The 25,848-nt window shown below is 40.8% G+C and overlaps 1 protein-coding gene across 1 annotated transcript; it reads left to right on the forward strand.

Moving 5' to 3' along the window:
• The first annotated feature begins 1,925 nt into the window (after window positions 1-1,925).
• On the forward strand, window positions 1,926-25,797 carry LOC100697561 (vasoactive intestinal polypeptide receptor). Its single transcript, XM_013265523.3, has 13 exons — window positions 1,926-2,148; window positions 3,451-3,544; window positions 4,514-4,627; window positions 13,185-13,291; window positions 13,367-13,464; window positions 16,150-16,276; window positions 20,315-20,468; window positions 21,647-21,707; window positions 22,153-22,219; window positions 22,301-22,392; window positions 22,569-22,698; window positions 23,255-23,296; window positions 23,413-25,797. The coding sequence occupies exons 1-13, from the start codon at window positions 2,089-2,091 to the stop codon at window positions 23,602-23,604; spliced, it is 1,338 nt and encodes a 445-aa protein (XP_013120977.1). The 5' UTR covers window positions 1,926-2,088; the 3' UTR covers window positions 23,605-25,797.
• The last annotated feature ends 51 nt before the right edge of the window (window positions 25,798-25,848 follow it).

A 25,848-nucleotide genomic window follows, 5' to 3' on the forward strand; every position in this document is an offset into this window, starting at 1 on the left:
TTGTCACTGCGATGAGAGAGGTATTAATAATTTATCACATTTCTGACAAATGAGCTATCTGAAAAGGTTTCTGTTTAGCAACATGACTGCACACAGCTTCTGACGTAACCCAAACCTGATAAACACCAAAGGCTCAAAATCGAAAAAGCTTTCTATCGTCCCTAAAATTCCACAGGCTTTACCTATCAGAACTCAAAAGCCCCAAAATGTTGCTTTTCTTCCAGAGGAAGGTTATTCTGGCATCAATCAAAGCTTTCATAAGCCTATGTGAGTCACCTCCTGATAGTAAAACCGGACAAGTAAAGGACACACTAAAAAACACAGTGAAGCATGTGGTGGCACTGGAAGAGTCTGCACATTTAAAGTAAGGCCTTGGTCTTGGTTTTGATATCAGCAGTGAGTATTCTTCATGTTTTCACTCTGCACCGTTCATCTGCAATCCTTTGAGGACATTCAGTACAGCATACTGTAATCACATTCACATACATATGAGCTCTATTCTTTGACTGTTTACTGAAGCTGGATCTTATCTAGGAACAGTGTGCCGGTTATGACAGGCTTCATTTCCAGGAACTAACAAAATCATTTTTATGTGTGTAAATAAAGAGGTCATCTGAATGTCTTTATGCTCTTCTGTTTTTTTTTTAAAGAAAACATGGTTCTAGTATGACCTATGATAGACCGGTGATAGTGCAGGATTGCCCCTTCCACTCATCCCACAGGACAAGCTTCAGGCCCCTGAATTGGATAAACAGGAGAAGATGGATGGATGGATGGATGGATGGATGGATGGATGACTCTAGCATGTCCTTAGTTGGGCTACGTCACAATGCAGTGAAACTAGTGACCCATTCTATGACTGTGTCACAGTGTTGTTAGTCACCTTAATGAGAATAATTTTACTATTCATTTTTGATGGACTATCGGTTATTATCCTTTACTTTCTCAAGACTTCCACAACCAAACTCCATCAAGTTAAAAACAAGTTAATGAAAGATGCTGGTTGTGGTTGGAAACCCGCTTTCAAACATGACAACAAAGTATGGAGGCACTGGTTCTGATATGTTAATTTTTGTATTCATGGGAATAATTAATGGTCATTAAAAATTAATGAAGTTACTGTAACCATGCAACATGGGTAATTGCATGCAGCTCTCTTACTTTACTAAAGTCAGAGGAAAGACTTCATGCAACACAATTTTAACTGCTGTTAAGTTTGGTCAGAGTTAGATTACAGGCTGGTGAGTCTTGTTTATTGGTCCTTACAGATCCTTTTGTGCAGCTCTGTCACTGTGACTTGTGCAGTGTGGAAAATATATACGAGTTTCAAAATGCCTGGATTCACCTGCTACAGTAGTTCTACCAGTTCCTTATCTTTGCCATCCCTCTAGCTGGCGATGTCGTAAAGGTCAGGTTAGTTAGTTTATGCTAAAAAAAAAAAAAAAAAAAAAAAATCACAAGAGCAGAAGAAAAACATTCAGTACTATGCAAGCTGCTGTATTTTAAATTATCCATTGATGCAGTTCCTATAGGATCCCCACCTCTGACAAAATCTTCCTGCTAAATAATGACAGCCCCCGACTGCCCCCAATCTGTATGACGTAGTCTAAAATACAAAACAAAAATATAAATAAAACTAAACTACAAGTCTCTCAAAAGTCTACAGTTCTTACGTGGGATAAAGCTCTTTCTGTAAAATCCCGTTTTTACGGCAGCACTGAGAGTTCAGCCACAGTTTAAAAGTACATTTATTGTTTTCTTCATTTGAATCGACAACTACAGTAAGTTTAATCTTTTTTCTTTGTGGGCGCTAGATGTCAACGCCCTCGTGTACTGACGTTCACAGGTGATCTTTCATTGGTTACACTCGTTGGCTGTTCAAGGTAAATCCTGTGTGGGAGGGGGTGGGGGAGCAGGAGGAGGAGGAGGGAGACTTCAGGAGCGGAGCAGTTCACGCCGCTCAGAGCGCAAGACCGCACAAAGTCAGCCGGTGCACTCTCAGTCCTGGGACGGATTATCATTGTACTGTCACCAATTTTTTTTTTCTTCCTAAAACTATTTTTTAATGGTTTATATATTTCATTGGATATGTTGGTGGGATTTTCAAATGGCATTTTCCTCCTGTTCTCCTGCGTGTTGCTGGAACCCGTGAGTACACTCCGCTTAAAAACTTGACTTTTCTCATGACCTGAGCTTGGGCTCGCTGTCAAGAGTACCACAGCTGCTTGCCTGATTTAGCAGCGTAAGCTTGACCACGTAGATCACTGCGATAAGCCAGCAAACGGGCTTAGGGCTGATACGCATGCGGTCCTCCAGAGGTGTGGATGCAGGGCGCACCGCTGTGCCCCCGTGGGCATCTTAATTCCGTTTAGTATGTGTGGATGACGGGACCAATTCGGGTGTTTTTTTTTTTCAAGGGTTTATTTTTTCTTTCTTTTTAAACCTGAATTTATGGAACAAATAATAGTTCAAGTTCAGATAGTTCTTCGCTCCAGTTTTCGCTTTTCAGCAGCAAACAAAACGGTGGTCCTTGACTGGGATCGTTATTCAGTGACATTCATGCGTTTTTATGCGCCCTTCATTGTCCTTTTATGACCAAGGTTAAGATGCATTACCAGGCGAAACAATGAACTTCCCTTCAGGACACCATGGTAACGGCCTCCTTTGTCTGCCTCTGCAGCCTCTCTGGTCCTCACCATGCTTCTCTTCAAACTGTCTAATGTAGAGAAGCATGTATGAATCATACTGGAATTTAGATAAAAACCCGTTAGAATAGAACGCCTGCACATCTTCATCTGTGCAAACTCACAGACTGTTGGGCTCTTTAGCAAATGAGCCTGACAATAAGAACGATGATTAGGCTGGTGAAAGTTTCCCTCCTCTCCAACTTGCTTAAGACTGCACTGATTGGTTAATGACAACCTGTTGTCTGGCCATCACCATGGGTGAAGTGATGCTGCAGAGCCTGCAGGTGCAAGATAAATCATAAACTAAATGAGGAAGTCATCTGCTGTATGGAGAGAAACTGGAGTCCTATGGGTTCATTTCATGGCTAACAATAGCCACAGAATACCGACTGATTAATGCGCATAGAGAGGAGACTCATATATCCAAGTAAGAGCAGTAAATCTTCTGCTCCTGCAGATGGTCTGTATACATCCTAATGGTAAATCCTCATATTTCACACCGAATCACTTCATAATTCCCAGTACATCATGAGGAATGAGAAATATAATGCAAATCTCACGCGTCACAGTTACAGACTCACTTTTTGAAGTTCATGAAAAAAATCTTTGCAAAAACATTTGCTTTAAACATTAGCGATTTGTCAAATGGTGCCCAAGTTTTTTTGCATGCACCTGCACCCTTTCAGTGCTGCTAACACTTTTTAAAAGGCGACCACTGGCCAAAGAGAAGTACGTAAAATACATGCAAATACTCTCTTCACAGGTGTTTGCAGTGGCCACACAGATGTGCGACATGATGAATGAAATCGATAAGGAGAGGATCATATGCGAGGCTAAGATTAAAAACAGAACAACAGGTATGTCAGATGCTTCGTATGTGTTTACCACGAGCTACTTATTCTGTCTCATCTTAATTCCCTAATGATATAAGTGAGCTCTGATTGAAGTGACACAATGAACTCCAAAGACAACAAAAGCTGTCCAAGCCTCCCGTCTGGCTTTAGATTACACCTTGCATGATTGAACACTGTTTTCCACCTAATGTCAGCCCCTTGTCACATATGCAGATTCAGTTACAGAGAAAACTGATCCTGTTTTGCATTTATAAGAAATGCTACTAACAAATGCTTTTACAGTGCAACAGTGAAGCTCACCTGATCTGTAGTTTTTTATGCTTTTGTTTTTTTGCAGCACATTATACACTGTGTACATGAAGATAATTGTGTTTCACAGAGCCTCTGTGAGTGACTGAAACACTGTTGGAGGCATTATGGGACTCTGTTTGTTTCCATGCAATGCAAAAGTAATTAAACTGTCATTATGTTTTTAATTTAAATTTGCATTAGGTTTAAATGTTGTCAGATCCTCAGGGTAATGGTGCAAATGCACCCTAGTTAGGAGATTTTTCATTGTGACAAACTGTTGAGCAGGTGCGCTGTGAAAGTGGCGTGAGCCGATTGTGCATCCCGGGAGGATACACACTGTGGAAAGACACGAAGATCTGTTGAATTCAAATAACAGCGTGTAACGAAGGACACAGAGCTTTTTTATTAGTCATCGTGGCAGCATGTTAACTCGGGTCATCTGCTGTTATGGGCCCAGCATGGCTGTAATGCCAGCTGACCTAAACTCACACGTTTTGGCTGCCATGGGAACGCCAGTGCTCCGCCTTCACCTTAAACAGGCTGCTGTTTCCCACTTGAGGGGATTCATGTGTGAAACACTGTGCAAAATGTGAGCAAAATTAAGTTTCTCTCTATCTTTGGGCATGCGAGTTTAGGTAACATACTTGTTTTTGGTCCCTCTCCTTCTTTGTCTCTCTCTAGGTTGCAGTGGGATTTGGGACAAAATCACCTGCTGGCCCAGTGCTGATGTGGGAGAGGTGGTAACCATCGCTTGCCCCAGATTTCTCTTCTTTCACTCCGAGGATGTTCCTGAACGTAAGAATCAAGCTTGCAATATACGTTACATATAGGTGTGTGTTTTAAAGAGAGTTAGAAGAGAAAAAGCGTTAGTTAGTTAATTTTACTCTCAGAAGGTTACAGTAATAAGTTAGTATTTAGTTATTTGACTAGAAAAAGTGGAAGCACATGGTAGAATCCATACATTTGTGGTGGAAAGTCACTGACACCTATTGGTAAATACATAGAGAAACTATAGAAGGTCTCAAAATACCCATTTTTGCAAAGGTATCAGCATCAGCACTAAATTAAAGGGCAGTTTTGTTATACTTGCTTCACCTCTCCATCAAGCTTCATGGATGAGTAATCTTGCAGACAGACAGACGGACAACACTGAACATGCACCTCAGTGATTTCTTAAATATATGTGTGACTTAAAAAATATTTACAAGTGGAGTTAAAGCTGCTCTAAGTCATCCTTTGATATAAACAACAAATCTAATATCAATTCATAAAAGTAAAAACGTTACCTGTAGCAAATGAAGGCACAGATTTATCATCCATTCAGTCCCCAGTAGCAGAATGTAGAAATAGTCTGAGGAAACTTCCCCCAGAATTGCAGGAGACCAAAATCAAGCTCAGAGGACAGATAATATTGGTTTTACTTTCGTCATGCAAACGGAAACAAAACTCAGTATCTGCAGAATGCAGTGGTTTGCTAACATTCACTAACTTTGTGTATAACGTAGTAATATGTCAATGATCTGTACTGCAGTGGTTGATGTTACAGGGCCACAAACCAGTTGACCAATTTTGAATTTCAAAGCCTGATGTTTTGTATTTCTGGATGTTGTCAGGGTAGCCTCAGGCTAAAGAATAATTTGCCTTCATCTCATCTAGTTTACTCTAAATGTTCTCGATTGTAAACTAGTAATTTAGAATCTCCAACTAAACTACCATGTTTTGGGCTGTGGGAGGAAGCCAGAAAGTGTCCTTGCAGGTACACACAGAAAGGCCCCAAGATGCTAATGGCTTTGAACTTTTGACCTCCTTTCTGTGAGAGAACAGTGCTTTCCACCCCACCACCATGGCACTATTGTTGTAACCAAGGTGTGCATATGAGAATCTCAGTACGCACAAATTACAGCTCTGGAAAGCTGATGGGCTAAAGCCCGGTGCCACTTCTGTCAGCTAAGAACAGGAAACTGAGACTACACTTTGCACAGGCTTGAAAAAATTGGACAACAGAAGATTGGAAAAATGTTGCCTGGTCTGATGAAGCTTTGATTTTTGCTGCAGCATTCAGACGGCAGGGTCAGAATTTGATGTAGACAACATGCAAGTAAACAGTTCAGGCTGGTGATGGTACAGTGGAATGGAGGACTTTTTTTGGCCTGTCACAAACCTCAGATCATCTCAAACTGGTTTCTTGAACACGACAGTGAGTTCACTGTATTAAAATGGCCTCCACAGTTACTACATGTCAATCCAATACAGCTCCTTTGTAATGTAATGAACAGAAGATTCATGTCATGCATGAGCAGCTATGGTGTCAATATGGACCAAAATCTCTGAGGAATGTTTCCAGCATCTTGTTCAGCTTGTGCCACTGACAATTAAGGCAGTTCTGAAGGGAAAAGGGGGTCAGGCCTGGTACTAGCAAGGTGTATCTAATAAAGTGGCCTGTGAATAGTCACTTAGTTGCTAAGATGCCTTAAAGTCTCTAAAAAATAATGAATCAATCTGAGAATTTCAATGTAGTTTGGCAAACATGCCATAGTCAGGATAATAAAAACAATTTCAGTCTTAAACAGCCTATAAATGGTACATCACATGATTACTAAGCCTCGTAATGCCATTTTTCTTTTTTATGTCTGTATCCCCGAGTCTGAGATTAACCTGAAATTAAATGCCTATTCATGGAAACATGAGTTAGGCATGGGATATTAAAATGAATCAGAGAGATGCTGGCGTGCTGCTCATCTCGATCCTTTCTTAACTTCCATTTTGTTGTTATTGTTCCAAATATCCCTGCTATTGAGCCTGTGCCAGTATCATCACACTCCATATCTGAGACCACAAATAGAAATTATGGACTGTCCTAGTGGCTCATACTCATGATGCTATTTTGGCCCTACAATCTGTTATCTTTTCTACCGCCACATCTTGAATATCATAAATAATACAATAAAATTCAAAACAGTAGCAGGAAACAAGATAACCAACTTCCCATGCAGACACCATACACTCATTAAAGAGCCACACTGGTTATTTGTTCTTTACACGGTGAAAGCCTAACAGGGAAGTAGTGCTAATTATCTGCAAGGGAAAACACTATCCTGGGAATTTTCTGGCTGAATTGCAGCATGTCTGTACAGTAGTTCCTGGGAATATAACCCTTCGAGTTTCCTCAACATCTCCATTTGTCAATAATTACCACGTAGCGTCTCCTCAGTTAATTATGAAGTAAGAGTTGATGGAGATGTTTATTTGTAGTCGACTGGCAAAGGGGCTTTAATTTAAAATTGGAGCCTTGAGAAATGTAACAGGAACAAACAGCTATAGCTGTAAAATCCCAGGTGTGGCTCTTTATAAAGCTATGCTAATCATAAAAAAGAAGAAGTTTGCAGTGGCTAAATTGACCACGCTTTGTGTAATATTTTTTGGCGGTGACAACAAAGCTGCATGTTTGAGCTGTTTGTTTTCAAAAATAATATTTTCTTGATTTATTCATGTTTGTAAAGTTGCTATTGGTCCGTTAGCTCAGCTCCTGCTGCTGATGAGACAGTGAAAATATATGAATAAACCTCTCTCTTCTATATTTTGAACATAGTGGTCAAGTTGTAGCACTAAAAGAGTCGCTATACACCGATCAGACATAACATTATGACCACCTGCCTAGTATTGTGTTGGTCCCCCTTCTGCTGCCAAAACAACCCTGAACCATCGACCTTAGCAACAGATCCTTTAAGTCCTGTAAGTTGTGAGGTGGAGCCTCCATGGATCAGACTTGTTTGTCCAGCGCATCCCAAAGATGTTAGTTTGGATTGAGATCTGGCCAAGTCAACACCTCAAACTTGTTGTGCTCCTCAGACCATTGCTGAACCATTTTGATACCGTTTCCATGAAAGGGTGCACATGGTCTCCAACAATGCTTAGGTAGGTAGTACGTGTCAAAGTAACATCCACATGGATGGCAGGACCCAAAGTTTGCCCAAAGCATCATACTGCGTCTGCTGGCTTGCCTTCTTCCCATAGTGCATCCTGGTGCCAGGTGTTCTCCAGGTAAGCGACACACACGTACCAGTCATCCACGTGATGTAAAAGAAAGTTATTCAGTTAAGGTCACCTTGTTCCATCGCTCCATGGTCCAGCTGTGGTGCTCGCGTGGCCATTGTTGGCAGTTTACAGCAGTCAGCTATGCAGACCTACACACAACGAACTGTGATGTCTGTGTATTCTGACACCTTTCTATCATAACCAACATAAACTTTTTTGGCAGTTTGAGCTTCAGTAGGTCATCTGTTGTACCGGGCCCCACGTGCATCACTAACCCTTGGTCATCCATGACCCTGTCGCAGGTTCACCACTGTTTCTTCCTTGGACCACTTGTGAAAGAGACTAACCACTGCAGACCAGGAACACCTCAAAAGAGCTGCACTTTTGCTGCACTTTAGCTGCACCTTTGTCAAACTCACTCAAATCCTTACGATTTGAGGACAAAATGTTCTCTTGCTGCCTAATATAACCCACCTACTAACAGGAGCCATGAAGAATATATGACCAGTGTTATTCACTTTATTTGTCAGTGCTCATAATGTTATGCATGGTCAGTCTACACCAGTATTGGCCATAAACATAATATTTGAAAATCAAAATTTGATATCATGTAAGTAATACCCATAATATCCTGACTCCCCTGCTCTGATTGCACTTCAGTCGTTAATTAAAGATGAATTTGACTAATAGCACTTTTGAATATTTTGTATAGATAGATGAATAGATGTAATAATAATATCATAAAAGTGAATTGTTTTGGTCAACAGGATCAAATAATGAAAATCAAGAGTGAACAACACATATGAATCCACCCATGTATTACCCACTTTCATAGTGGTACATAGAGTTCTGTTCTGTGTGTACTGCTTGTCTTTGGGAATGTACAGGACACTTTTCAGTACAGCGTATTTTCTACGCCCACACTTAACCCCAGGGCTCGGTTCTATAACCGGATAACGTGCGATGTCTTGCTACCATCTCCGGGTTGAACTGCAGGTTTCCTCAAGTGTTGTCCAACAGTCTGGAACAGACGTTGAGGTATGTTTGCTAATATTTGATGGGTGTGCCAAAAGTCTTACCCTGTCAGCAGCTGCATATACTGTAAATATATATATAACCCCTGACATTTAAAAAAGGTGGAGCAAAATAAACGAGCTGCCACAGGTGTAGCGCACCTGCACTCGTACTTGTTAATGAAAACGCTGCTTGTATCATATAGTCAACCTGGAAAGGAGGTCCTATAGCTGTAATAGCCAGTACTTCCGGACTATGCAGGGTACATTAGAACATTTTGTGCCATCGAGTCATTATCAGCTACATGAACAGTGAGGGGAAGAAAGGTTGTGTGGGAAGCTGTGATGTGGCCCAGATGGGAGATAGTATGATATGAGAGAGGATAGCACTCCAGGGAAAAGACAGGGGGCAGATGAAGAATCAGCGGATCTGTGGGGTTGAAGTCAGAGGAGGCATATTTCACTGACATGTCAGGAGGTTTACAGGATCAACAGCCCCCTCTGTGCAGTGTTGTGCTGCATTCATGTAGACCATATCAATTATGCAGTAAATCACCTTATCAGCACAGGTCTCTGATAGTTAAACCTGGTCTACATTCAGGTCATGAAAGAAGGACTAAATGAAGTGGTGATGAGCGGTCCAGGTATCTGTGCAAGAAAGCAGGAAAAAAAATGTTTAAGTCATTGAACCACTGTGTATTTTTCCTGTTATTTAGTTGTCGAAAGCTCTTTAAGGCCTTGGCAGGTTACAGACACACGATGCATACATTCTTCTTTGTGAGCGTGTTTAACAGAATGTCATAAAGTCTAATTTAACCTCACTCCTGGGAATCGTTGCAAAAGACTGAAGGTATTGACACATCCTGGGTTATTCATTTTATAAGCCTCACACACAAAAACAAGCATTACGAAACATGGCGCCATAGAGATTCGGGGTCATAAATTTAGTTGAGACAGAGTTGCCATTCTCATGAACTCTTTACCTAGCAGATCTAACACAAACATGCAGCCATTCATCTCTTTTAATAGCGCTCACCCTCTCTACAGGCTGAGAATGACAGAGTGCCCAGCTGTCAACAGGTTCACCTACATGCTGCAATGTGAATTTGACATGAAGTTGATTTATAATAATACTATGGATCAAACATTTGGATATACTTAGATAGGATAAGGCTTTGACTACACAATACTGGCGGGAAAAGCCAAGAAGTAAAAAGAAAATAAAAATGATTATGGGGTGATGAACTTGAACACTGAAAATCCTTGCAGTCATGTTTTGGGGAATGATGAAAGCATTCTTCTGGCAATCCCTCAAACAGGCTAAATCCAGTGGTGGCATGGGCTGAAACAGCAGGGGCTTAGCTTCGCCTTTGTGTCTTGTCATGTTGTTTGAGGAAGCTAAGCCTCCATCTTCTCTGCGTTACGCTGCTCAGGTATTTGTGAGCGGACCAAATTTTGGTGCCAAATACATTCTAAGACTTGTTGTTGATTGTTGGTCATTTCCCAACTCAGTGCTGATTTGATAGCAGCTGCCGAGTGATACGATTACGCAATGTGCGGAATGTCCTACATTTGGATTTCCACAGCGGCATTCAGGACGTGGATTCATTTGTCACCAGATCACGGAGCTTCCATTCTTTACTGGTAGGAAGGGAGATGAGGAAAGAAGTATGACACAATAAGAGACTGAACAAAAAGCACAGAGCAGTCAATCCATGCTTCAGGATTAGACGCTCATGAAGGGAGGGACATGGGTTTTCAGGTCTAATTAGTACATGGATCCATTTCTAGCTTTCGTCATGCTGTAAAAATCTAAATCCTCTCTGTATCATATGCCATATATTCTGCCCTTCCATTACATATGCAACAAGTGCAGAGGATGTAAATAGGACCTAAAAAGAGGCCTTTTCAATTGTTTTAGCTTTTGTTTTTTTTTTCACAAAACTTTGGAATAGAAACTTTCTGCTGTAATCTGCCTAGCACTGAGGTCTGACCTGTACTGTACAGAGCTCCACTTATCTGTGCAGGGTCCTGCACTCAGCTAAGCAGATCTGGCAAAAGTATAGACATTGTGTACTTACGTCGAAGTACAGATACTAGTGTTAAAAATACTCCAGAAATAATATTAGTAGATGTGAATATAAACTTTATTCCAGTCTAAATTTGAATTCTAATAAAGGTACTCAGCTTGAATCAGGTAAGTAGAACATGAGCAGAGAAAAATAAAAAATAAAACAGCTCTATTTTCTGTTGCTAATTGTAGAGGGTGGCTTTGCCTCTAAACCTTCAGCATGTGGGGAACCCTAAAATCAGTCGGCTCAGTGTGGGGAAACAAATCATAAATCACAATAATTTCTACTGGGAGCTCCAGCAGATTTTCTTAGTGTACAGGCTGTGACCAGCTGACCTGCTGCTCTTTGTGGATGTACACAACTTAATTCAACCAGATGTCAGCAGATGTTTTATGAGTTGTCTTGGCTGATTTCCATCCTCTACACTGACAGTAGCTGCTGTCTTTTTTCTAGAAGGTATAAAGCTGGTATGAAGGTGAAATTCGATGAATGAGTCTCAGCATCATCAGCTTAACTTCAGATTCATCTCTGCTTTACTTTATGTAACCTAACTCTGACCATGAAACCACAGCCACTGTGCACCAGTCACACACTGTTCTTTACTTTAAACCCCTCACAGCAAACTAACCTGTTTATTCTGCAGAGGATTTTCATGCCACCTTTAAATAACACAGCGAGTCTACCTCAGTTTGTTTTGCAGCAGGTTTCACAATATGAAAAAACATAATGTCATGTGTACAGACCAGATATCTGATTTATAATCATGAGAACTTACATGTAAGCTTTAAATTTCCAGTTTATCAAACACCACCGATCAGTCCTTATCTTTAACCCCTCTTCTTCCTTTCCTGTTGTGTCTTTCTTATCTTTCTCCATCTCTGGGTGAAGTTAGCTCTTTCTTTTCTCTCCCTGTAAAATACAGGACCTTTAGCTAGCAACATACCGTGAGACAAACTGCACACAAACAGTTTATGTGTTTGCTGATGTTTGTTGAGCTGATAGAAGCGTCGGATTTGAAATTACCTGAGAATTAAAAAACATCACTTCTGTAGGGCTAACTAGATGCTGAAGTACCGCAAACATAACTTATGGACACCTGCAGTTGTTCCAGTGTTGTGCCAAAAAAGAAAAATAATAATAATAATAATAATGATAAAAAAATCAAAACACAGGCCCACTTTAACCCCTGACTATGGCCCACACGTTTGCCTCTTCATCTGTTTTATACCACATCTCCTGGTGATTAATACACAAGCAGGACTGCCTTTCATGTGTTTCTGTTTAGGCTCAAATCAGTTTGATGTTTGGAGGCTCGCAGTGACGAAATAGTTCCCTTCAAATACTTCAAACCAAAAGTAATGACCTTGTTTTGAAAATGTCAAGAGTAAAAAGTACAGATATTTGTTTAAAAATGTAGGGAGCAAAAGTAAAAAGTCAGAAAACAAGATTACTCAAGTAAACTACAGATGAAAATTCTACTTAAGTACAGTAATGAAGTATTTGCACTTCATTAGCTCCCACCGCTGTAGCTAAGCTCCATTCTCCTGTAGAGCAGGACTCTGCTGAACAGCACTTTACTCAAGATTAAAGACCTACAGATATATCTCATCTTCAGCACTTTCAATAAGAGAAACTCTCTGGCCTGCTGTACGCTACTCCGGACAACTACTGGACTCAGCTTTAACCCAAAAACTTTATCTTGCTGTAATTTCATTTACTTCATTGTTCTCCCAAGTTTGACTCTACACTTAATTTTAAAGAGTTCTATCTTTTGTTACTGCAAATCTGCGACACTGTATTTTGGTCATGCAGTCATGCAATTTCTTAATTGTCAGTCTAAATGCACCTTTCACCTCTGCCCTCTGTGGGCAGAACAGACCAAAATATCTCTGCTTGACTGATGGCCACCTGGTGTTTGTGTGTACAGCCTTCACATAATTAAGAAACAGATGGAAGCAAGTGCACATGGGAATTGCCTCAGCATCTCTGAGCCAGTTGGGCGACTGAGCCCCTTCAGTCATTCATTCTGTTTCCTTTGATTATTTGGGTGTATTCCAGGGAGACATGAGTCTCAGCATGTTTTAATTAAATGCAGTGGTATGTCTGCCCTGCAGCTCTTACAGCTCCCATCTCAACAAGCACTTTATTCTACTGTTAAAGGATAACAGGAAGAGCGGCGTAAAGTAATACGAATAATTTCCAGTGTTGTTCCTCTGTCCCTTTGCTCATTAGGTAACCTGTCAAAGACCTGCACCGCGGATGGTTGGACCTCAGTCAGCATGGACTCCTACATAGCAGACTGTGGATATAATCCCAACACCACCTTGGATAGCCATGAAGTGAGTGTGGCAACTGGAACTTTAAGTTAAATGTCCCATACCCAATGGACTGTATACTGAAACGTATTGTTACAGGAGGTATTCTTCCACGCCATCAAAGTGGGATACACCATCGGTCACAGCATGTCGCTCATCTCTCTGACAGTCGCTATCATCATACTGTGTCTTTTCCGGTAAGGTGATTCATCATAACACTGCTTAATGTTCCCACATAAAGACAATCAAGCACCTATTAAAGCAAGAAAACCCCGTCGATCTCTCATTTTCCACCATGCTTCCTGCATTTTATTGAGGTCTTACAGTCTTTTCACAAAGCAATGTAACTGGATTAAGTGAGAGAAGTCGTCCAAATGTGGGTGGGTGCAAGCAGTCACCAAGTCAAACTGTTAGGTCGGATCACTTAGATGAGCATCTGTTATTGATTTTATGCTCTGTCCTGACCTTAAGGTCTCAAGGTCGTGGAGAAAAACGCATGTAAGTGATTGTTGGCATAGATAGTTGGCGTGGATCTTTAGAACAAGTTTAAGTGGCAAGTGTGTGTAGCGTCTAATAAACATCAGCTGGCTGTGCTTGCATTTCAGGCTGTTTGTGTGTCGCGGGCTAAACAACAAGCGCTGTGTTTACTCATTGGGTTTTTTGACATGCGATCGGGTTTGCATTCTGGAGCGGAGATGCAGGATGTGAGCAGCGCCTGCTGTTTATGTCGGGGTGCAGATGTGGCGTTCATGCAGCTGAGCGATACTTCATCTCAGCTCAACTGTCCTGCTGCGTTTACGCAACTCACCCCAGGTCATCGTGTCTCGGGGAAGGTATTTGTTTGAAAGCAGGCAAAAGAGAGAATTTACATTAGTGACATTTTCTCAGCACCCCCTGCTTCTCTCCCCCTACACACCGATTTGTTCTTGTTTATTTCCTTGCTCGGTGTCCCTGATAAATACAGGGAGTGCAGAATTATTAGGCAAGTTGTATTTTTGAGGAATAATTTTATTATTGAACAACAACCATGTTCTCAATGAACCCAAAAAACTCATTAATATCAAAGCTGAATGTTTTTGGAAGTAGTTTTTAGTTTGTTTTTAGTTTTAGCTATTTTAGGGGGATATCTGTGTGTGCAGGTGACTATTACTGTGCATAATTATTAGACAACTTAACAAAAACAAATATATACCCATTTCAATTATTTATTTTTACCAGTGAAACCAATATAACATCTCCACATTCACAAATATACATTTCTGACATTCAAAAACAAAACAAAAACAAATCAGCGACCAATATAGCCACCTTTCTTTGCAAGGACACTCAAAAGCCTGCCATCCATGGATCCTGTCAGTGTTTTGATCTGTTCACCATCAACATTGCGTGCAGCAGCAACCACAGCCTCCCAGACACTGTTCAGAGAGGTGTACTGTTTTCCCTCCTTGTAAATCTCACATTTGATGATGGACCACAGGTTCTCAATGGGGTTCAGATCAGGTGAACAAGGAGGCCATGTCATTAGTTTTTCTTCTTTTATACCCTTTCTTGCCAGCCACGCTGTGGAGTACTTGGACGCGTGTGATGGAGCATTGTCCTGCATGAAAATCATGTTTTTCTTGAAGGATGCAGACTTCTTCCTGTACCACTGCTTGAAGAAGGTGTCTTCCAGAAACTGGCAGTAGGACTGGGAGTTGAGCTTGACTCCATCCTCAACCCGAAAAGGCCCCACAAGCTCATCTTTGATGATACCAGCCCAAACCAGTACTCCACCTCCACCTTGCTGGCGTCTGAGTCGGACTGGAGCTCTCTGCCCTTTACCAATCCAGCCACGGGCCCATCCATCTGGCCCATCAAGACTCACTCTCATTTCATCAGTCCATAAAACCTTAGAAAAATCAGTCTTGAGATATTTCTTGGCCCAGTCTTGACGTTTCAGCTTGTGTGTCTTGTTCAGTGGTGGTCGTCTTTCAGCCTTTCTTACCTTGGCCATGTCTCTGAGTATTGCACACCTTGTGCTTTTGGGCACTCCAGTGATGTTGCAGCTCTGAAATATGGCCAAACTGGTGGCAAGTGGCATCTTGGCAGCTGCACGCTTGACTTTTCTCAGTTCATGGGCAGTTATTTTGCGCCTTGGTTTTTCCACACGCTTCTTGCGACCCTGTTGACTATTTTGAATGAAACGCTTGATTGTTCGATGATCACGCTTCAGAAGCTTTGCAGTTTTAAGACTGCTGCATCCCTCTGCAAGATATCTCACTATTTTTGACTTTTCTGAGCCTGTCAAGTCCTTCTTTTGACCCAAAGGAAAGGAGGTTGCCTAATAATTATGCACACCTGATATAGGGTGTTGATGTCATTAGACCACACCCCTTCTCATTACAGAGATGCACATCACCTAATATGCTTAATTGGTAGTAGGCTTTCGAGCCTATACAGCTTGGAGTAAGACAACATGCATGAAGAGGATGATGTGGACAAAATACTCAATGGCCTAATAATTCTGCACTCCCTGTATTATGTCACTGAAAAAACTACATCCAAAGTGGGAGACATGCAGAAAGCCTTTCATGACAATTGCAGGGTTTAAATGAATTGTGACATTTAGATAGCAGCACAGCAGAGCACGGTGGTAGGAAATTACAAGGCGATAATCATGTATACTAAGAGCTTAGAATGGCTGCTGTCCTGAGCTGAAAAGCACATCTGTTCTGTGCTCCTCTGAACTAAGTCAGTGAAGTTTCTAGTGCATATTCTCTTGATACACGCTTTTTTTTCTGATGATTTCCGAGACACATGACGAGCTCATTCATTGTAACCAGTCGGGATGCATTAGGAGTACTTTGCCTGTTCATTTTCTGTGTATTTGTATTCTTCTTCAGGAAGCTGCAGTGCACAAGAAACTACATCCACATGCATCTGTTTGTGTCTTTCATACTGAAAGCTGTGACTGTTTTCATCAAGGATGTGGTTCTGTACGAAGTCGGCGAGACAGATTGCCAAGCATCTGTGAGTACGCCGTTCACCGTCCTTTCACTTCGCTGCTGAAAGCTCTGCAGGATGATTTTTCTATTATTCAACTGGTTGCGCGAATTGATTTCCCTCTCTGCCTAACTGAAGTTCGGCATCGTTGCTCAGCAGCCGCTTTCCCACTCTGACTTTAATGCTTTGTCTCAAAGTTTACTCAGCGTTCTGGGTGTAGCAGTGTTTGCCGAGGCACTTCTGCTCTGAAAGTGATGTTTCTTTTTTCATATGTGGACCAGGATGTTGTGAGAGTTCCTGTTTGCCGAACATTAAGCCTGAACTTGAACATTAAGCCTGAACTACAGAGAGCTTTGTCAATAAATCACATTCAGAGTGCTGTATTGACTTTATTACCACAAAATGCCGCAATGTCATAACCGATAAGTTAAGTATTTAGATAAGCTCCTAGATGTGGCATTGCTCCCTGTAATAAGGCTACTTTATGTGATTGATCAAGTCACCAACGTTAGTGCTGTTTTCTTGCCACTTTATTACCAGAGAGGACTGGATCAACTCACTGTAAATCACCCGCTTTACTATATCGCTAAGTGCTGTTGCTTAATGGCTGAGTTTAGACATTTCTCCTTCAGGGTACACAGGCTGTCCCGACCTAAACACAGCTGCTAAATATCTCACAGATTTCTAAACTCCTCAGTGAAAAAGCAAAAACAAAAGGAGGCGGAAAGTATAGTTTTATACCTTAAAATCACTTCTGTTTACTTGGTGTGAGGCACACTACTTAGCTTGTAAAAATACAGTTGGGGTGAAAGTGGAAAACCTCGTGCAAAATAACACAGAGAGTTGCAAGAACACACATTCCTAGTTTTAATCTAGCCCTGGAAACAAATCAAATGTTGTGTCACCAATTCATTTATGTGGGTAACAAAATATCTATAGACAGACCTGATAAAATGAAAATACGCCCTGTTTAAATTATAATGTCATTTCAGGACATTATAAAAATCTGATCTTTAGAAGGTCTTAAAATTATGTAAATACAACCTAAGATGAAATACGAAACATGACATATTAAATACAATTTAAACCCAAATGCAAGAAGCAGTGTGTGAAAAATTAACCACACCCTTACTGTTTTCAATTAAGGAAGGAATTACATGGATAAGTAGACTGTTCAATGCTCAGAGAAACTGCAAGAAATCCAAGGGCTACATTTTAAACTCAATAGACCTCAGTTAGTGTGTTAAATGTTAAAGTTCATGACAGTATATTTAGAAAAGGCCTGAACCAGGGTTTGTAAGTATTGTCAGGAGAAAGCCTCTTTCTTTTAAAAACCAACTGTCAAGCACGGTGGAGGAAGCATTATGATTTCGGCTTGCTTTGCAGCCACAGAACCTGTGAGTCAACCATGAACTCCTCTGTATGCCAAAGTATTCTAGACTCAGATGTGAGGCCAACAGCTGAAGCCTGGCTGAAACTGGGCCATGTAACAGGATGATGATGATCCCAAGCAGAGCAACAAATCTACAACAGAATGGTGGAAAAAGAAAAGGTTTCAATAATTACAGTCCAGATCTCAACCTGACTGAAATGCACTTGTCATGGTTAGTGCTGTGTGGCAGGCAGGAAGGAGGACCCAAATGCAGGACTCACAGACGGAGGGTTAAACTTAAAGCGCAGCTTTATTCCTGGGAAAAATCTTGAATACAGAAAACAAAAAGCGAAGCATAATAACTAGAGCTAACAAACTCAGGACTCAAGGAAGTGGAAAACAAGAAACCTAAACTAGAAATCAGGAGCTACGGAGACTAGGAACACAGAGGAAACGCACAGCACTGAGGAGGTGTATGAAGGTTAACGACGTGACAACAAGCAGGGGAGGACTAAAATACACAGGGGGATCACAAGAGGATGGGAAGCAGGAAAAAAACACCGCTGGGGCAAATCAGACATAATGAGATGAGGGAAGGCGAAACCAGATACACTGACATAGGACACAGACTATGAAAATAAAACAGGAAATACGACACGTACACTCAGACACGGACTCAGAGACATGACTGACTGGGCAACAAGAGAATAAACCAGAGGGCAGAACTAAATCTAAGAACTAGAAATCACAAACCCAGAAGAACTAGAGAGCTAGAAATGCAAAACAGAAACCGAAACACTAGTGGTCATAAAGATTACTAATCCCCATCCTCTCGTGATCCTACCAGTGTATAATAAAAAAAAAAATCAAAACGCTGGGTCACCAACCCAGGACCGTGACAGCAGTGGTGAGACTTTAAGAGAACTGTGCATAAATGAATGCCTGCAAACTTCAAGGAACTGAAACAATGTTGTACAGAAGAGTGGGCCAATAACGTCAACCCAGCAGGACAGAGAGTACCAAGCAATGTTACATTTGATAACAATGAAGAAGATGGAAAAATAATAGAACAACAGTATTGTTTGATAACACTGAAATGCAACTAAGTTGCAAACATATGCATTTAGTGTGTTTCAAGTGTGATTGTTTATCTTAGATAAGCGAGAATGAACCTGATGTTAGTGGAACAAAAGCTCCTTGCCAGCGTCAGAGAGGCTGGTTCTGTGTAATGTCTTACACTGATAATACTCTGTCTGTTAAATATGTTAAATATTCACATCGTTCTGAACAAGAAAACAAATCCTATAATTTTTTAGCTTGGCCCACGGGGACTAAAACTGGCCTGGCTAATTTAAAACATCTAGTCTGTTATGTTGTCCTCATCTTTTTAAAGGTCAATGCATTTCCTCTGGATATACCTTTAAAGTGTGAATGTTTTAGGTAAAAAATACATCTCTGCAGCCTTATTTAACTTGATATGAACGACAAGTTAAGTAAATAATGCCATCAGAATTAAACCATATGTTGCTGTGGTACAATAAGGCAAATTCGACAGTAAAAAGGATTTATTTTAAACTTGATATCTAACACAAGCATCTTAGGACACTTCTGCAAACAACACTTGTTTTGGTTTTGAAACCCTGTTCAAGTGTGCATACAGCAGGTCAAAACTGAGACTTTTGGAAATGATGGTGGGTACTCCCCTCTGCCACCTGCTAAACTATGTGCTTTTAGCAATAGCTGCAATTAACAATCATTAGCTGAAAGTGCTTTATGTTGTGAGGTATGCCAGTCCTCTATGTGCAGCAGTTGGTGAGAGTGAGAAGGAAGAACTCCCTGTTAACAGTTAGACACCTCAAGGCTTCAGGGAGAGGCAGACATCTGAGGGTGAGGAGAAAGAAACAAGAGAAAAAGAGGACCATACACAGATCTTGAACAGCAAATAAAACAAAACAAAGAACTATAAGCGACAATAAACAGAAGTTACTGACACACGACGCTGGAACTTCTTATAATGTTGTAATGTGGAAGTTGCTCATTTTCAAGTTGCTGTTGGTTCAAAGTGCTGAAGTTAGACTTCTGACTGGAACATATAACACAAGCATATTTTGCATATCTCTCTAATTTTGTTGCCTACCAAGTTCTTGACTGCCCCAGTCCCAGTTTATTTGTCAGCCCTGAAACTCTAACCCTAAGTTGCTTGCTTAGCTCAGCTGATTAACAGCTTTAGGCCGTCTTGATAGTGAGAGTGGAATTTTAGGCTTCTTCTAGTTCTGTTTAACTCAGGTTGGCTAATTCAATAACAATATTTGCCTAAAAGCATTTTCCCATTTGGCGTTTTAAGTTATGGAGCAGACATTGCGGGGGGTCAGTGTGGACTATGTTAAACCTACCGATCTATCAGCGGTGGTTTCTCCTAATACTGCAGCAAGGAGCTTTAAACTTGGATTTCAGTTACATTTACTGCAGATTACAGATCTAAATGGTCAAACACTGTCAGTATAATCAGCCCAACTACAAGATAGCACATGTGTATTGACCTTTAATTGTTATTTTTTGTGCCCTTGGGATCAGTATGCTAAAAACGTCCTCAAGTAACCTTTTGAATCATTTAAATGGAAATAGATTTATATATGTATCTACATTCATTTGCACATTTCTGGTAAAGCCAATAACATGTTAATGTTTTTTAGGTGGGCTGCAAGGCAGTGATGGTCTTGTTCCACTACGGGGTCATGGCCAGTTACTTCTGGCTGCTTGTGGAGGGCCTCTATCTTCATGCTTTGTTAGCTGTGTCCTTCTTCTCTGAGAGAAAGTACTTCTGGTGGTACATCCTCATTGGGTGGGGTAAGTGTTAGCTCTCATGCCAGATATTGATGAGTAGGCTTACAGGTCGCGCTCAGAATCTCATTTGCAAGGGGATCAGATGTGTCCATTTGTCTGTAGTGTCAGTGCAGCCATCAGGCAACCCGAATGCCTTCATTAGTCTTTACTACAACCACTGGATCCGTCCATCCATTACTTATATCTGCTTTATCATGGAGAGATGTATGGGGCACTGGAGCCTATTGCAGCTGGCATGAGGCAAGAGGCTGGATACATCCTGGACTGGTGGTTGGGCCTTCAAAGGGCCAAGACAGAAATCATTCACACTTTCATACTTGCAGCCAACTTAGACCCATCAGTTACCCTAACATGCATATCATGGGATTATGGGAGGGAACTGGAGTATATATTATTTTATGTAAAAGAGGTTTAATACATGCAGCTGCTTCAAAAAATACTTAACTTTCAATCTGCATATGAATGAGTTTTTCTTAGATTAGCAGCAGCAGGCGGCTGGCACCCGTCCTCATTGTTATAATTCAGTCAAAGAGTCCTGCAATGCTTTTGGAAGGCAAATAGCTTTATATATGTATGGCAAACGTAACATATAAATAAATTAAATTCTTTGCCAAACTTAGAGATCAAACAAGTAGACCTGAACTGCTATATTTTAATTTCAACAGCAATATGGTCCCTGCTTTCATCAGAATTCATATATTCGTAAAAAAGGTGCTAGGTGGAACCTTTGAGGAGTTTCATCTTAATTTCAGTTAAAATCTGAAAATATTTTACCTTTTGATCCTTCATTTGCCTTTGACGTATATATTCAACAATATTTATTTTCCCTTCACAGTGAAGTAAATCTAGAAATAGGCTTGAAATGTTGTGTCTGCAAGCAGGAAAATGGAAACAAGCCTTTCCCACAGATACCTAGGATGAGTCAGTATTGGCACAGAGCACACATGAGTCGTGTTAAGAATGATAAGCATAGCTAAAAAGCAATATTGCTTCAGCTGTAAACCCATTCATAAGATTAACAGTGTACTCATGCCCAAATGTGGTACCGATAAATAAATAAGTATATAAAATAATCTATAAAATAAATCACAGAGCTGATCATTTCTCTCTGAGAAACAGAGATCATTTTAATGTTGAAATAACTTAGAGGCAATTCTGTTTGTGCTGTAATTTGTCTGCAGGGGCTCCGACCATCTTTATCTCAGCGTGGGCGATAACGAAGGCTTTTTCAGATCAACCTGGGTGAGTTCATCTTTTTAGCCTTGTTTTCTTGTTGATTAAAGTGAAGTTATCATTTGGGATGCACTGATTGTGAAAGTCTTAGCCAATACTGATGCAGATATTAGAATTACAGTTCTGTGCAAAAGTCTTGAGCCATGCCTTAATACTTTAATACTTATTGAAGCGTGCATACATACATGGAAATATAAGAAAAAAACAGAGTCTGTGTCATTGTAATGATTTTTAATATTTGGTATGAACAAACTCTTAGTCAGCTTTCATGTAATTTCTTTAAGTGGTCTTCATGAAAAGTAAAGGGACCTTCAAAGCTCCTCTTCTTTCATCCATTACAAAGATTAACAGCTGGTCTTCGGAGCTTTTTCGCTGCCTCTATTTACAGTCCAGTGATTTTTTTTATGATCTCTTATTAAGAACTTCTTGTTTGCGTTTCCTTTTTCCATGTCAGATGCTGGGAGACAATTGATGACAGCCCTTGGTGGATAATCAAAACCCCTATTTTAATCACCATACTTGTGAGTCAGTGCAGCTCTTTTTGAGTAACATTCCAATCTCAGCTTAATGCAAAATTAACCAGTCTGCTACTTTCGTGGCAGGTGAACTTTTTCCTCTTCATTTGTATCATCCGGATTTTGCGGCAGAAGATGAATTGCCCAGACATTGGAAGAAAGGAGTCCAATCAATACTCGTAGGTATTCAGTGCAAAATGTCAGCATCTTGATCATAGTGTGGGTTGCAGTAATTTCTTATCAGGTGATGCTAATTTAATTAATTTTGCTGCTCTTAGGTTTTGATTTTGACTAAGCTCTCTAACACGGCTGAGCTTTCTCTTTACTTCTTTTTCCTCCCATCTCATGTTTTTAGGAGACTGGCTAAATCAACTCTGTTGTTGATTCCTCTCTTTGGCATAAACTACATTATTTTTGCTTTCATCCCCGATGACATTCACCCACAAGTGAGGATGGTGTTCGATCTTATTCTGGGGTCATTTCAGGTAACGTCCCACAACTGCATTAAGTCTGCAACACTTTCCAAATGGTGCACAGAAGCAGGCAGCACTACTTATAGATGAATGTGTGGATTTTATGCTTGAAATATCGCGTTTTAGACGGACCTGCTGCCACAAGTGGACATCCTTTCATTTGATTGCAAAGTTTTATGAAGATAGTTTGTCGGATGGAGCAAATGAATGGTTGGTTTTGCTGACATGTTTAACTTTGTACGCTTGAATAATGAGTTTGCTCGTTTGCTGAGTATTAAATTGAAAGTAAACTCTGAGAGAAAAGTGCAATGATGGAAGCTGTGCAATGGAAAGTATTCTCAATTTATAACCGTTGTAGTTCAGAGTGATATCCCCTGGGAACATTTCCCAGGGGATCTGGATGATAAACTTGCTGTCTGAGCCTGAAGTTGGTCGTCATTTTACCATCATTATTCATACGCAAGTATTTTGAGTGTTTCCCCAGCTGTGCGATCATACTTGTATTTCTGTGCGACAACAGCTCTTACAGGGCGGTGTGTGTGTGTGTTTTTTCCCATCTCTTCAACAGGGTTTTGTGGTTGCTGTCCTGTACTGCTTTCTAAATGGAGAGGTGGGTAAATACTAACAAAACAAAGCTCTTTAAGATAAATTAGCTAAATCCTGTGTTTCATGGCTGCTTAACGATGCTCCTCATTCTGTTTGTCTACCTCTCTGCTTGTCCTGCAGGTGCAGTCGGAGATTAAGCGTAAGTGGCGCAGGTGGATGCTGCAGAGGTTTCTGGGTGCTGATACTAAGTACCAGCAGCCCTCCATGGGCAGCAACGGCAACAACTTCAGCACCCAGATCACCATGATGACCAAATGCAGCCCCACAACACGCCGGACATCTGCGTGTCAGGAGCGCCTCTCGTCCATCTGATATCCAGTTAAAGTTACTGTCGCTCTTTGATTTAAATCCTTAGGCACTGAATGTGTGGCTCGCATACGCTGCTGCCACAGGATCGATATTGGTTACTGAGTATTTTTAGCGATTGCCTGTCAAAAATTGAGTGAGACTGAATTTTTCTTGCCAGAATTGAAAGGTAAAACCACTGTAATGAGAAGCCTTTGGTTAGGGAGGTCTGCACCAACAGTCAGGTTTCCGATATTTGTATGAAAGCCAATGTCATGTGGAAATATGTACAGATGGGCTCATACTGCATATTAGTGCTTTGTTGATATCTGGAACTGGAAAAGGCTACAGGCAAGTTATGGAAAATCGGTCCTCAGTGTAACAATAACTACAGTAACGTGCAGAGAGAAAGCTCTTCTTAACCCTCATGGACACTGAAGTGAATTCAATGTCCTCTGACCAATAACACCAGCGACAAACTGCAAGATGTTTATCAAAAGGGTGTGTGACAGAAGAGGTCTCCAACCACTAATGGCCCATGTTGCTTAAGGGAACAATGGAAGCAGCTTTAGTGACTGTGTCAGGCTGCTGTGAACCGTCAGAGGAGGAATCTAAAGCACAGGCAGTGCAGTGGAGGTTCCTAATGCTGCCTATGACAGTTTTATTCAGGGGATACTCTGCTGAATTACTGCCGGCTAACATTCCAGAGGAGAGACTGAAGCTCCTGCTTGTGAAATTCAGTTCAGATTACAGAGGCTTTTAGTTTTTGTCTGAGTGCACAGTCAGATAACAGATGGACCAGCTGTATTCCATTAATCCACAACCTACAAGACTGTAAATAAATACGCAGTAACAACAACTTACTTCCATTAACTGGATTGCATGGATAGTTTATTCCGCTGCATTTATTTTAAATGTCTTCATCTATTTTATTCCTCTAGTGAGACAAGCAGGTCAAAGTTTTCATTAGCTGTAAAATATCTTGTTACTTAGAACATGGATTGGCATGCTCACGGATCCCAGACTTTTCCCACTGGTCCCACACAATAGTCTGTATATAAAAGATGGAGGGGGCCACTGTGACATCGCCTGTGGGTTTGTGAACTCCTGTTCTGAAGCCTCAACTTTAACTGTGGCTGTTGCAATGTTGGGTTTTTGAAGCTAGAAGTGACCATATTTACACAAGGATTATTAACTAATGCAAGCAAGCTTTGCTAGCAAGTTGGATTTGTAAAACGTGTGGGTGCATAACACAGAGAGATGCATAAAAATGAATGTTAGTCATACAAATATAATAACAGGATATCATACACCGAAACTTCTTGGACTGTCAGAACTTTATGCAACAGCACAGACACGGTGTAGACGTCCACTTCAGTGACTTGAATCAGCTGAGGTGAGGCCTGGCAGAGAGTTTGTTGGCACCGACCTGCCACTCAGCTAACTATGGTCCCAATAATATATTAATACAGAGATTAGTACAATGTAAATAGAAAAACAAAATCACCTCTTGTACATCAAAATTAGTTGAGACATTCACGTTTCCCTCAGGTTGAAGTGTAGCAACATGATTACTCAGCGTTCTTCATAATCAGGTCAAAGTATTTATTTTGCCATTTAGTTCATTTGTCGCCAAATATAGGCAACACTTATAGCTTCAGCTGCCGTTTGTGTTTAGTGCTAATTGAGAGATGTGAGATTAACACGGTAAACATTTCACCTGCTGTTACGGGGAGCACGTTTACATAAATGCTAGCACCGAGCACCGCCTGCCTGGCTTTGGAGCTCACTGACAATTTATAAAGCTAAAAGACATCACAATTGTTGGCGTCACGTTAACAATGCAGAAAAGAGTTTTGTACGCTCACATGTTCGGCATCAGATTCCGTCAGAGTCATGTTGGTGTTTATTTTAGTTCCAGTTTTGGTTCTTGTGGAGTGTGTGTGCTGTAAACTGAAACTGAAGTGAAGCTAACCTAAAAGTACCTCAGACAGGGAGCTAGTGATGTGGATAAAGAGTTGGTTTCTTGTGAGTTTTACAGTGATGCTCTTTAGTGCTCAGGTGTCAACTGGAAATAAGTGTTTACATTTGAAAGTACTTCCTTACTCGTGATATTTGCTTACTGTCAGTGTAAAGTTGACAATGTCTCTCTTGTGTTGCCATGTAAAGACATTATTGAACAAAATGTTTAATGAAGTTGAATAAACCATTTGCACTGTGGGGACGGCTCCAGCATTGTTCATGCTTTATAAGCGCAGCACTGAAAGCAAG

Source organism: Oreochromis niloticus, linkage group LG18 (genome assembly GCF_001858045.2).
Source record: "Oreochromis niloticus isolate F11D_XX linkage group LG18, O_niloticus_UMD_NMBU, whole genome shotgun sequence".
NCBI lineage: Eukaryota > Metazoa > Chordata > Actinopteri > Cichliformes > Cichlidae > Oreochromis > Oreochromis niloticus.

Coding starts and splice junctions, on each gene's coding strand:
- LOC100697561 (XM_013265523.3), top strand. CDS start 2,089: ATGTTGGTGGGATTTTCAAATGGCATTTTCCTCCTGTTCTCCTGCGTG. Junction 3,545..4,513: donor GATTAAAAACAGAACAACAG/GTATGTCAGATG, acceptor GTCTCTCTCTAG/GTTGCAGTGGGATTTGGGAC. Junction 22,699..23,254: donor TTATTCTGGGGTCATTTCAG/GTAACGTCCCAC, acceptor TCTCTTCAACAG/GGTTTTGTGGTTGCTGTCCT.